Source organism: Triticum urartu, chromosome 6, assembly GCF_003073215.2.
Source record: "Triticum urartu cultivar G1812 chromosome 6, Tu2.1, whole genome shotgun sequence".
Lineage (NCBI taxonomy): Eukaryota > Viridiplantae > Streptophyta > Magnoliopsida > Poales > Poaceae > Triticum > Triticum urartu.
In genome coordinates, this window is record NC_053027.1 from 567,403,193 (window position 1) to 567,415,397 (window position 12,205).

Here is a 12,205-nt window from a genome sequence, read left to right on the forward strand (position 1 = left end):
AAAAGTTGTTCGGAGTCCCGGATGAGATCCTGGACGTCACGAGGAGTTCCGGAATGGTCCGGGGGTAAAGATTTATATATAGGAAGTCCAGTTTCGGCCATCGGGAAGGTTTCGGGGGTTGCCGGTATTGTGCCGGGACCACCGGAAGGGTCCCGGGGGTCCACCGGGTGGGGCCACCTATCCCGGAGAGCCCCATGGGCTGAAGTGGGAGGGGAACCAGCCCTGGTGGGCTGGTGCACCCCCCTTGGGCCCCCCTGCGCCTAGGGTTGGGAAACCCTAGGGGTGGGGGCGCCCCCCACTTGGCTTGGGGGGGAAGCCACCCCTTGGCCGCCGCCCCCCTTGGAGATTGCATCTCCTAGGGCTGGCGCCCCCCACAAGGCCCCTATATAAAGAGGGGGGGAGGGAGGGCAGCCGCACCTTTGCTCTTGGCGCCTCCCTCTTCCTCCGTAATACCTCTCCTCCCCGCTTGCGCTTGGCGAAGCCCTGCCGGGATCCTGCTGCATCCACCACCACGCCGTCGTGCTACTGGATCTTCATCAACCTCTCCTTCCCCCCCTTGCTGGATCAAGAAGGAGGAGACATCTTCCCAACTGTATGTGTGTTGAACGCGGAGGTGTTGTCCGTTCGGCACTTGGTCATCGGTGATTTGGATCACGGCGAGTACGACTCCATCATCCCCGTTCTCTTGAACGCTTCCGCTCGCGATCTACAAGGGTATGTAGATGCACTCCTATTCCCCTCGTTGCTAGAATACTCCATAGATTGGTCTTGGTGATGCATAGAAAATTTTAAATTCTGCTACGATCCCCAACAGAAATCACGTTCTTTCTTCTGAGACGCGGGTTTACGTACAGAAGAAATATATCTTAGTTTGTTCTTTGCATATGCTTTCCGTCTTCTCTTAAGTTTTGCACTGCACAGATAGGTATGTCTCTGTCTGTAAGTGAGGTGAAAGGTGTTGGCCGGCTATGCCATACTGAAAATGGTATTAACTGATCACAGACGACCAGGTGTGCATACACGAAGACAACATAACATTAATTTATATTAACTTATCAATGCAAAAGAAGTTTAATACTGCAATAGTTCATATAAATTTAAAAATAAAATTATAGTGAAACTCAATATTCTTATTACAAGTGGCAGCAATATCCAAAGCAAATATAGTGTGCACTTAGAATGCTTTTGCTCCACCCATGCTCTTATCCTAGCTACGCAACCTGAGAAAAGCATCACTCTTAGCCAATTATTTTCCGGGGGCTTTAGGCGTGTGGTCATGCTTGTTAGTTTGCTTCTGTGATTGCACGTATGATATCATGTTCTTTCGCATCAGATGCAGATTCACATACGGAAGAAACAGACCTTTCTTTGTTTCTTGCATTAGGTGTCCGTCTTTTCTCAAGCATCTGCACGGATATCTACGTATCTATCAGTAAGTGATGTACAATAAGATTTCATTGAAATTTGTCCCTCTACTATACCTCTTAAAAGAATCTTATGTATGCAATGTGTACAATTCTTATTTTGGCATTTGAAATCCTACAAAACAAAGAAGGTAATGCAAATCCGTAGGTGAAACATCCACTATAACCTTTTAAAAAAATAACAACAAAAACAACGATGCTTTTAGACGCTCAGAGGCCAACGCTTTCAACCAAATAATCGATACTCTTGCCCTCATCGAGTTACCACTTCTAGACCGCCAATTTACTTGGTCTAACAACAGAATCACACCCACCCTAGAGCGCATCGACCGCGCTTTTTTCAACTTAGCCTGGGCTGATGCCTTCCCCAACTCCTCACTCTCATCCCTCACGCGTTTCACGTCTGATCACGTCCCCCTCATCATCCACGTCACCACAACAATCCCGCGCTCAAAATTTTTTAAATTCGAATCTGCTTGGGCCAAATTACAGCCCTGCCGAGATATCATCTCCTCGGTATGGCCCTCACATCGGCCCACTTCTCCGCCCAACTCTGCCGCCTCCCTCGCAACTCTGCTCAAGCAAACCCGGGCCGCGCTTAAAAAATGGGCCCGTTCGTGCCTTCCAGCCCCCCTCCGCAAATCTCGCTGCAAAATTGCCATCTCTGCTTTTGACCACATAGAAGAATCTAGGCCTCTCTCCCCACCAGAACATCTCACACGTAAGATCATCGTTTCTCTCCTCAAAAACACCATTCTAGAAAAAATGTCCTACTGGAAATGGCGCGCCAAAGTGTCCCGAGCAATTCATGGCGGTGAAAACTCAAAGTTCTTCCACATGTCCGCCTCACAACGGTTTAGAAAAAACAAAATCTTCTCCCTCTCTCGGGACGGCTCGGTGTTTACCTCTCATCACCAAAAAGCGGACATTCTGCGGGATTTCTTTTTCACACTCATCGGCACTACTGTCTCTACATCTTGGCCGTTTGATCTCGCGTCGATCTACCCTCACCCCGTACCTGGTCTCCATGCCCTTGACGCACACTTCACCGAAGATGAGATAAAATTGGCCTTCTTCCAAATGAACCCACAAGCAGGCCCCGGCCCCGATGGTTTCGGCCCATCTTTCTATAAAACCTTCTGGCCCTGTATCAAGCAGGTAATTTTCTCCTTCTTCGCACAATTTCACCAAGGTGTGGCAGACACAGAGCGTCTAAACCGTGCCCATATTGCTCTACTTCCGAAATCTACCTCCTCCACCTCACCTGACGCCTTCAGACCAATTTCCCTGCAAAACTGCCCAGTCAAAGCTGTGGCTAAGGTTCTAACTTCGCGCCTCAAACCCTTCATCCCACAGCTCGTCCATGGTAATCAGACTGGCTTCATCACCGGTAGGAACATTGCTGAAAACTACGTCTTTGCAGCAGATCTTATCAGCTCCTGTCACTCTCGAAAACGCCCAACCATGATCTTCAAACTTGACTTCAGAAAGGCTTTTGATTCGATTGCTTGGAATGCCCTAGACAAAATCCTGGTTGTCCGTGGCTTCTCCCAAACTTTCCGTGGTTGGATTCAAAATATCCTCCATACTGGCAAGACTGCCATCCTCCTCAACGGCATTCCTGGATGTTGGATCCCATGCAAGAACGGCCTGCGTCAGGGAGACCCGGCCTCCCCCTACCTCTTCTTAATTGTAGTCGATCTGCTCCAGCAACTTATCCTACAGAGCACCGATCCCGATCTACATCACCCCATCTTTACCCACTTGCCCCCTACCATCCTCCAATATGTAGACGATACTTTGATCATCGCAGCCGCCTCTCCCACCGCAGCTGCCACACTCAAAAAATCCTTCAGAACTTTGCTCAAGCTACTGGCCTCACCATAAACTTCTCCAAAACAACCCTAGTAACCTTGCACGTCAACGAAAACCTAGCTGTCAACACTGCCCTCGCTATGGAATGCATGCGTGCACCCCTTCCTCAAACCTATCTTGGACTCCCCCTCGCTCCGACCAAGCCTCCATCCTCTGCCTTCGCACCGTTAGTCCACCGATCCTGTAAACTTCTCGCTGGTTGGCGTGCCAAGCTCCTAGACAGAGGCGATCGTCCCATCCTCATCTCAGCCGTTCTTGACTCCCTGCTCACATACTATATTTCTGTCTTTCGCATCCCTAGAAAAAACCTAAAAGTCATTGATTCCCTAAGAAGATCCTTTTCCTGGGCTGGTGAGGATGATTGCTCGGGTGCCAAATGCCTGATTGCGTGGAAAAATGTTTGCACACTAAAAAAATTCGGTGGGTTAGGGCTGAAAAATTTACAGGTTCAAAATAATTGCCTCCTAATGAAGTTTGCTGTCAAGGCCCTCTCATCCACGCCATCACCATGGCTTGATTGGCTAGAGCTTCAACACCCCAATGCCCTAGTCTCCTCGGGCCCCCAAGCTTCATTCCTATGCCGCACGATTGCTCAACAAATCCCAACCTTACAGTCAATTTCCTTCGTCTTAACAAACAGTGGCACGCACACTTACTTCTGGTTAGACACCTGGCTCACCCCAAAACCCCTAGCTACCACTTACCCAAACCTCTTCTCATACTCAACACTGCAACTGGTTAAGGTGGCTAACATCTTGCGTTTCAGTCTCGAAACAAACCTCCGTAATCGTCTCTCTCTCTCTCAGCAGAAACAGAGTTGGTTTCGCTTTTGGCTATTTTGCAGGACTTCGCGCCTTCGTCGGAGGAGGATCAACGATTCCTCCTTAAGGGTCATGAATTCTCCACCAGGCAAGCTTACGGCACCATCATGGCAAGGCCAGAAACGTACCTCATTGCCCCTCTCATTTGGACCACCAAGGCTCCATGCAAGATCAAGATCTTCGCTCGGCTACTCTTCAAGGATCGCCTGAACACCGCCGTCAACCTTTCCCACAAGAACATAATCACCTCGGACTTATGCACACGGTGCACCATGCTGCCGGAAGATTCCACTCACCTCTTCATCTCCTGTCCCCTCGCCAACAGAATCTAGCAAAGAGTTGGCATTCTACCCCAAGATGAAGATCTTAATGAACTTTGGGACGTGCCACTGCCTCACCACCTGCCCAACAAGGCATGGCCATTCGTCCTCCTTGCGCTCCTCTCCTCCATATGGGCTGCGAGAAATGATATGCTCTTTAGAAATATCGATCAATGTTCTGTAATAACTATTAGGAACCTAATAGCTGACTTGGATCTTTGGTCACACCGTCTTGTTGATACGGGTGACAAGGAGGACGTCTTCTTGTGGCGTACCTACCTCTCTGCACGATGCACCGTGCCTCTGTAACCTGGTTCTGCTGTTTCGACAGCCGTTTTGAGCAATATATTCAGGTGGGGAGCTCCCCCCCCCCCAACCCCCCGCTCGGTGATTCTCAAAAAAAAAAACGAGTAGCACCGCATCTTATGGAGATATGTGGGACTGATAGACATGGAAAATCACAGTTGTCTTTATTGGCGACAAGTGGCATAACACATATCCAATTGCGGGCGGCCGCTGCTGCCTGTGAGCTATGTCACTCCTTTAGGGTTTCAGCTATGCTTAGCTCGTAACGATAGTCGCTACTTGGTCCTAGTTTTACTTCATCAACATAGTGATTTTAGATACGTTTAGTTAAAATATATAAGCTCGATGCAACTTTTACCTAGTTAAAATAAGCTGGCGATGCAGAAGCCTCCGCCGTGGAAGTAGACGAGCACCGGGAGCTTCGGATGCTTCTTTTCTGCGCGGCCGGCGGTGGTTGGCCTGTACATCCGAAGGCGGAGGCCGTGGCCGGTGTCGTACACCACGTCTTTCCACTCGACGGGCAGGTCGGAGGGGACGTGTCTCAGCATCGGCAAGTGAGAGTAGTCCAGGCTGCGCCTCACGGTGCCGTCGCTCAGGAGCTGCACGATGCCCATGCAGTCCTCCATCACATGCGGCTGCGGCGCCGGTGCCAAACCCGAGACATCCGACCCCGGCGAGGACGGTATATTCGGCATTGTGGTACGTTTGCGTTGGCTTGGCTACACGGTGGTCTTTCCTATACAAGCTACAAGTAATAACCGGCCGGGCACAAGCACATGTTCTCTGTTTAGTCACCCAAGGAACACATAAACACAAAAAAAACTTGGCACATCAGTGCACGTCTGGTGCCTCGTTGCCTGTGTATATGGTTTTTTTTCTCGAGTGTACGTCAATGATGTATCATATTGCGAAATATCATATTTTTATAAAAGGAAGCAAAATATTTAAAAAATCCCACGATCTATGCCAACATCGACCATCATAACACCCACGCTGCCCAAACACCATACATCAATGTCTCACAAATCTATCTAGACCCCCCACACCCACACCTGCTCGCTTGTAGTCCAGGACGTCTTCTTTAGGATCCACCTGGCTAGCTCTATCGGCCCTTTAAATTGTCCCACCTCCTTTGTTTTCATGTGGCCCATGCCACTCCGGTCTGTGTATATCTGAGGACGAGGAAACAAATCAAGGCACAATACACGGAGTGCTCTAGACGCGCTCAGCGCCGGAAACGTGATCTGGCGCTTACGCGCACCCCAAGCAGACCGCGGCCCAGCAGAGTTCGCTCCCTGGCCCTTTTTTCTTTATTTTTTGTGTTGTTGATCTGGTAGATAAAAACCGGCATTTTTAATACTTTTGAATTTTTTGTTGAAATAAAAAAATTCACTGATTTTTTAAAAAGTCCATCGATTTTGGAAAAAAGTTCATCATTTCTTTAAAACTAGCAAGATGTATGTGCATTGCACGGAACATCAAGATGCATTTTTTTATAAAACAGTTGTTGTGATTGACCATGCGGGAGTAACCCCATGTGTAAAAACTAATGATATCCCAAGAGGAGAGATAAGGTGAGGAGGAGTGGGGCATGGTGGTGATTAGTGGTCGGACTGAGCGGAGGCATGGGGATGGACGATGCCGACAGCGGTCACCATGCCAGATTGTTTCAGAGGCTTCCTTTTTAATTGCTCAACAATGAGGTTGTGGGAGAAAAGGATGTACGAGGGAAGGTCTTATCTGCAAATCTGGAGAGAGGTGCGGGTATCTTTTCGCAAAATTTCCCTAGTTTGCTTTCTATCCCTCAGATATAGATCAGACGGTCTATATTGCAAGATGGCGGGCACACCATCATCACCAACTCGGTTTTTTATAAGAGTAGAGAAAAAAGATCATAAATTTTAGAAAAGTTAATTGATTTAGAAAAAAGTCATATACTTTCAGAAAAATCATAAATTTTAAAAATAAATCATTGATATTTTTAGAAAATTCATCGTTTTTCTAAAAAAATCATCAACTCTGAAAATTCATGAATTTAAGAATAGAAAAATGAAAAAAAATGAAAAGAAAAAGAAAAAGGCAAAGATAAGAAAGAAGAAAAAGGGAGTAAGTTATCACAACACGTCTGGTGCCCCAGGTGGTTACTGCAGTTTATTGAGAAGGAGACCGCGGGTTCGAATCACCTTGCACGCCGGCCAACGCGAATGTGGGTGTGCACTAGTTTACGGAAAACGAAGAAACATGCGCTGAAGGCACCAAATAGGAAATGTCGTTACAGTATGCACGCTATTGGACAGATCTGTTAATGAGAGCGCTAGACATGAGTTATTCTTTGATCTTTTGTTTTCTTTGAAATTATTTGTAAAAGGTTACCCTTTACGAAATTTACTCTCCACCAATGTAACTTGAGTACTCATGTGAGTCACTTGTCGCAACTGGGAGTTTTTTCCCGTAGATTCGTTTATTCAAAATGTTTTATCTCTTCAACCATGTGTTCAAATACATAACGGTTTTCACTTTTAGATTGTTTTTGTTGAGGTCTTTGAAACTAGATCCCATGTTAATAGGTCCGACGTACCTTTTTTCACAAAAAAGGAAAACCGAAAGAAAACAAAAAAACCAAAAAAACAAATCGACAACTGAAAAAAACGAATAAAAGAAGCCGGAGCCCAAAAGCACAGTTGTGGTTTTCACCTTCTTTTGTAAGCACATGCTATGTTTTTCCCATTTAAGGGAAGCACAAGCCATGCTTCTTGCGGAAGCAACACTTTGCTTCTCGAAAGCACAAATGTGCTTTTCATAAAATCACATGCTATGCTTTTCCTTTTTCTGGTGAAGCACAATTGTGCTTTTAGAAAAGCACAACTACGCTTCTCATGGATGCATAGACGAAAAATATAGGATGTGCTTCTCGTGAAAGCATAGCATGTGCTTCTCGCGGAAGCAAATCTGTACTTCCGGAAAAGCACAAACGTGCTTCCGCCTGAAGCACGACTTGTATTTATCCTTTTTTTTATGAGAGGAACAACTGTGCTTTGCAAAAAAGAACTCAAGAAAAAGTGTACCGCCAAAACCCAGGGAAAGTGAGGCAAAAGCCAAACGCAAAAGAACCAAAAAATTCTTAAAACACGTGCAGAAAAAAGAAAAATCCGTGCCCCCACAGTGCACCCAGCACATGACACGTGGCAGCAACTAGACGTAGCTAGGGCGCTCCCACAGCGAGCCCCCACAAGGATGCCCGTTCAAAAGAAAGTTAGTTGCTCCCTCCTTTCCTAGCGTTTCATCGAGCTTAACCTCTTCTTTGATAATAGCATTTACTTTCTCCGTCCGCGAATAAGTGTACATCTAAATTTTGTACTAAGTCAACATTTTAAAATTTTGACCAACTTTATAAAGAAAAGTAGCAACATTTATGACACTAAATTAGTATTACTAGATTCGTTTCGAAATGTAGTTTCATAATGTACCAATTTGATGTCATATATGCTACTACCCATTTTTATAAAGTTGGTCAAAATTTTAAATGTTGGACTTAGAACAAAAGCTAGTTATACACTTATTTGCGGACGGAGGGAGTATGTTTACCTCTTCTTTATCTTTTATCACATAGATGAGTTCATCTACTTTGGCGGTCAACTCCGTGTTTTTTTTCTTCAATAACTCCGTGTTCATACATGTTGCAGTTGGCCAGATTGCATTTTTCTTCGGCAAAGTAGGCCATTTTTTTAGTAACATTAGTAGGACAGATATAGCCCTGACGTTCTACGGACCGCTGCCAAGTAGTGTGTGGCTTCGACTGTTTTACTAGGCCGGCCTGATCCTTATCTTATTGGGCCCGGCTCACAACTTGCCGCCTATCTATCTTGCTTCCACGCCGGCCGCAACGCAGAGCGACACCGCCGCCGCCGCGGGGCCTCGCCGGAGAAGCAACCCAGCTTCCGCGTCTTCAGGATGGCGGCGACTCTGAGGAGCCTCGGGATCAAGACGCGGACGTGCAGGAGGGCCGTGAGGGAGCTTCGGTCGTACGAGGAGGAGGTGGAGAAGGAGGCGGCCAAGACCGCAGCCATGAAGGAGAGTGGCGCCGATCCCTACGATCTCAAGCAGCAGGTGAAAAATCTCCAACTTACAAGACTCTTTCTTTTCTTGTCATCTTAGTAGTTCTACTTCCAGTCCATCCCAGTTTTGCCCCGAAAATATTAACCTAAACAAATACTACTCTGCATAATTTTCTTCATCTATTGTCACAATAGAATATTAGACAATCTATTGTTCTTCAGGCTTCAGCCAGCAAAGAAAATCTTCATCTATTGTCACAATAGAGTACTCCCAACCTAGACTTGGTGGTGGTTGATTGAATTTCTGTCTGTGGTTTCTGCCCATGTGATAGTCTTGATGTTAGACAATCTATTATTCTTCAGGCTTCAGCCAGTATATAGAAAATCTTCCAACAAGAACTGGTTTGCATTTCTTGTATGTATGTATGTATGTATGCTATTGGTCGGACAGCCTATCTACTACGTTGCATGGATACTTGGATACGTATCGGACACGCGATACGGGGATACGCCCGATACGTCAATTTTCTAAAAACATGGATACGGGGAAACGTTTATATATAGATGTTACATATATTAATTATTACAAATATGAAGAAAAAAATTAAGGAGCTTCTAGGTCAAAGCATGCCTCAATACAATTACCCCTTTCTTTTCTTGCACTTAGTCCACTTCCATTAATTGGCAGTGAGATTTGATTAGGTTTGTTGTTCCAAACAATGCATCGACTCTCTCTTGCTCACCTTTCAATTGAATAAAAAACCATTGACAGACATATTTTCACATGAACTCACGCCCATGTTGAGAATCTTCAAAGGTGTGCCTTTATTATTGAGGGGATTTCACGTCGAACGAGGGGTTTCAGGTATCCAAAATGTATCGCAGAAGTATCCTAGGAGTATCAAACATTATTTTCTTTTTTTAAAATCAAAATATCAAGGGATACTTGCAGGATACGTATCGGGAAGTATCGGGGCAGTTTCCGAGTATCGGGGCAGTATCCGGCTGGATACGCGGACTTTCTGAAGTATCCGCGCAACGTAGCCTATCTAAATGTTACAAATAAAGCATCTTGAAGCCGTGATGGGCATAGCATCCAACCAACCGTAAATCAAATGAACATGTGGTATATGCCCTCTTTAATTACATCCCTTTTGACAAGTATAATTTTCCATTAATTATCACATTTTTCAGGTTTAACGTGCAGCTACAACCACATGCTTATGAGATATTACAATTCACATGTGTTTGGAGAACTCTGACATGTTTTTTTTACTTTTTTGTAATTGAGATCGCAAATGGCCATTGCTGTCAATGTCTAAGATCCTTTATCTAAGTGCCTCTTTAGATGAGGAAATGCCAATTTGTGATCATACAAATCTCTGAAGTTGTAGCTCCATGTGAATTGCACTGTATCTTAATGTCATTTACTTCTTCAGGAGAATGTTTTGGCTGAGTCAAGGATGATGATACCAGACTGCCATAAGCGTCTTGAAGCCACACTGGCAGAACTGGAAGCAACTCTGGTACCGTTTCTGAAACATTTGAGCTAAATTTGACATTATATATGTGTGATCTTGTCATGAGCTGTTCCAAGCTATTTGCAGGCCGAATTGAAGGAGTCAGGAGAACAAGGTGACGAGATAGGAGAGGCGGAGAGCGTGATCACAGAAGTTGAAACTGTATTTGAGCAATTGGAAGATCAACTCACTAGTCAAGAGCGTCGGTGTGTTGAAGTTTTAGCAAGCATCTTGGTAAAATACTTGCCCTGACTTGTAAGATACTGATTGCATGAGATGTTTTAAACCGTTGTTGGTACCTTGGAAACTCATTCCATGAGATGTTTTCATGTCAGTTGGTGTATCCATTTTATTTGGTGTTTGGTTGCAATCTCATTATTACGCAGCTGAGAGCGGTTGACTCAGAAATTTGTCCCGGATGAATCAGATGGAGTTGTGACATGATATTTCAGTGGATACAGTAGACATGCCAATTCAGATTCTGTAAAATTTTCAGCTTGTTTGGACTATCTGGACCAGGGGAAGGTCTCACGAAAAATGGCATAAGCCGCAACAGGCGCAAGCCTGAGCTGCCAAATTCGAGATTTTACCTGTGCAGATCATAGAGTTTAATTAGCTATATTGAACTTTGCAGTGCCGCAGCAGGTGTGCAGTGTTACTATCTAGTCAAGGAGAGGAGGATATTTGTAAGAAAGAAAAAAGAGAGGAGGAGCTCAGTAATTCACACCATGACATCCTCGGCCTATCAACTGTGATGCGCGCTTTATCTGTAATCCTCATGGATCATGGCATCCGTTTCACATACTCAATCGCTTTTCGCCGACCGACAACGCTAGGAGACAATTACCATTTTTCTACGACTGACGAGGTTGGGAACTAATCACGCATCCTGATCAACAAAACTGTCCATCTATTTTCTCTGACCAACATTCTCCTCGAGGTTGGATATTCCACATCTGCTGAACATTTCAAGTTTGAAGACGATGTCTGTCAAGTATCAACACAGCTTAATTGGAGGTGTTATGCAGGGTTAACCATTGGTTATAATTAACCAAATTGTCTTGCAAGGCCCCTAAAACCCGAAACTACAACATAGCCGATTCAAATCAGGTGTTTAAAGAATAGTACAGTATATTGTTATCATTTGGGAAATCATACTTTGTAATTCTCTACAAAATTAATAAGTAAACTGTTTTCCTATCTTTAATTGCTTTTTTATGATTTTATAGGTATGTATGTTGGCAGACTTCATATTTATTTACTGCATTAGGCTAGCCATAGTGGGAGTAACTTAGCTAGTAACATAAGGCAACCCAAGGCAAATATGCTTATGTGGCAAAGAGTTAATGAGGAGAGAGGTGTTTGTGGTAACATAATATGTTACTGTAACATAACGCACCCCAATGCAAAATGTGTCTACAACCTAATAAATGAAGGCTTGCATAACACTAAACTTATGTTACTACCCACTATGAAGGTAGTAACATAGACTAGTAACATATACATGTTACTACTCTAAGTTACTTCCCACTATGACTAGCCTTAGAAAACTCCTCCACTAGTGCATTTCCTCGGACGCCGCCCTTCCTCACCTGCTTGAATGGAATGAATATGTCCTTTGTCTTGTCAAGGAGGGAAAACGCCCAATGTGTGGTACAGGACCGTGACCCTTCTAAACCATTACATAACAGAGAAGTCCATTTGTGTCATGATCGATCCATGCTTTACCATAGTGCCCGGAGAAGCAGACCTACTTCTAGAAGATTAAATAGTGATCCACTGGAATCGGCCTTGGGTGACACCTCCCTAGTCATCGAGGCATGTTACTATATTATATAAATTCTCAAGTTTACATTAGGCTTACCACGTCTATAACACAAGCTT

At 44.8% G+C, this 12,205-nt stretch overlaps 1 protein-coding gene across 1 annotated transcript; it reads left to right on the forward strand.

Moving 5' to 3' along the window:
* Nucleotides 1–8,547: 8,547 nt before the first annotated feature.
* On the forward strand, nucleotides 8,548–10,682 carry LOC125513084 (tubulin-folding cofactor A-like). Its single transcript, XM_048678133.1, has 3 exons — nucleotides 8,548–8,853; nucleotides 10,241–10,327; nucleotides 10,409–10,682. The coding sequence occupies exons 1-3, from the start codon at nucleotides 8,698–8,700 to the stop codon at nucleotides 10,571–10,573; spliced, it is 408 nt and encodes a 135-aa protein (XP_048534090.1). The 5' UTR covers nucleotides 8,548–8,697; the 3' UTR covers nucleotides 10,574–10,682.
* Nucleotides 10,683–12,205: the final 1,523 nt, after the last annotated feature.

Bases quoted from the DNA above. Each gene is read 5' to 3' on its own strand.
- LOC125513084 (XM_048678133.1), top strand. From the start codon at position 8,698: ATGGCGGCGACTCTGAGGAGCCTCGGGATCAAGACGCGGACGTGCAGG. The intron at 8,854-10,240 runs GTGAAAAATCTC...TTACTTCTTCAG, and splicing joins CCTACGATCTCAAGCAGCAG to GAGAATGTTTTGGCTGAGTC. The intron at 10,328-10,408 runs GTACCGTTTCTG...AGCTATTTGCAG, and splicing joins CAGAACTGGAAGCAACTCTG to GCCGAATTGAAGGAGTCAGG.